Raw genomic sequence first — 210 nt, 5'->3', positions numbered from 1 at the left:
GCTGGGCAGCCTGGCCAAGCCGGTGGTGCTCTGGACCCAGCAGGATGTGTGCAAATGGCTGAAGAAGCACTGCCCGCATAACTATCTCATCTACGTCGAGGCGTTCTCCCACCACGCCATCACAGGTACGGTACACACCCCCACTTAACGGCCGGTACTAATTGCCCTTAGCACGTGCTCCTGGGAAATGGCTGGTTGGGGGATTGTGGG

General features: G+C 59.0%; 1 protein-coding gene across 1 annotated transcript in view; it reads left to right on the top strand.

Annotated features, from left to right (window-relative positions):
• Positions 1-7: 7 nt before the first annotated feature.
• The window catches only part of LOC104160255 (sterile alpha motif domain-containing protein 10-like), a gene marked incomplete at its 5' end in the record, with an annotated part of 1,941 nt that continues 1,738 nt past the window's right edge, over positions 8-210 (top strand). The window contains one exon of the mRNA XM_009698344.1: positions 8-125. Within this exon, the coding sequence (XP_009696646.1) occupies positions 8-125 (118 nt within the window). The remainder of the gene's footprint in view (positions 126-210) is intronic.

The sequence above is a fragment of the Cariama cristata genome, unplaced genomic scaffold (assembly GCF_000690535.1).
Source record: "Cariama cristata isolate BGI_N322 unplaced genomic scaffold, ASM69053v1 scaffold27204, whole genome shotgun sequence".
Classification (NCBI taxonomy): Eukaryota; Metazoa; Chordata; class Aves; order Cariamiformes; family Cariamidae; genus Cariama; species Cariama cristata.
The sequence above is the reverse complement of the archived record's forward strand: the minus strand, read 5'-3'. Positions and strand labels throughout refer to the sequence as shown.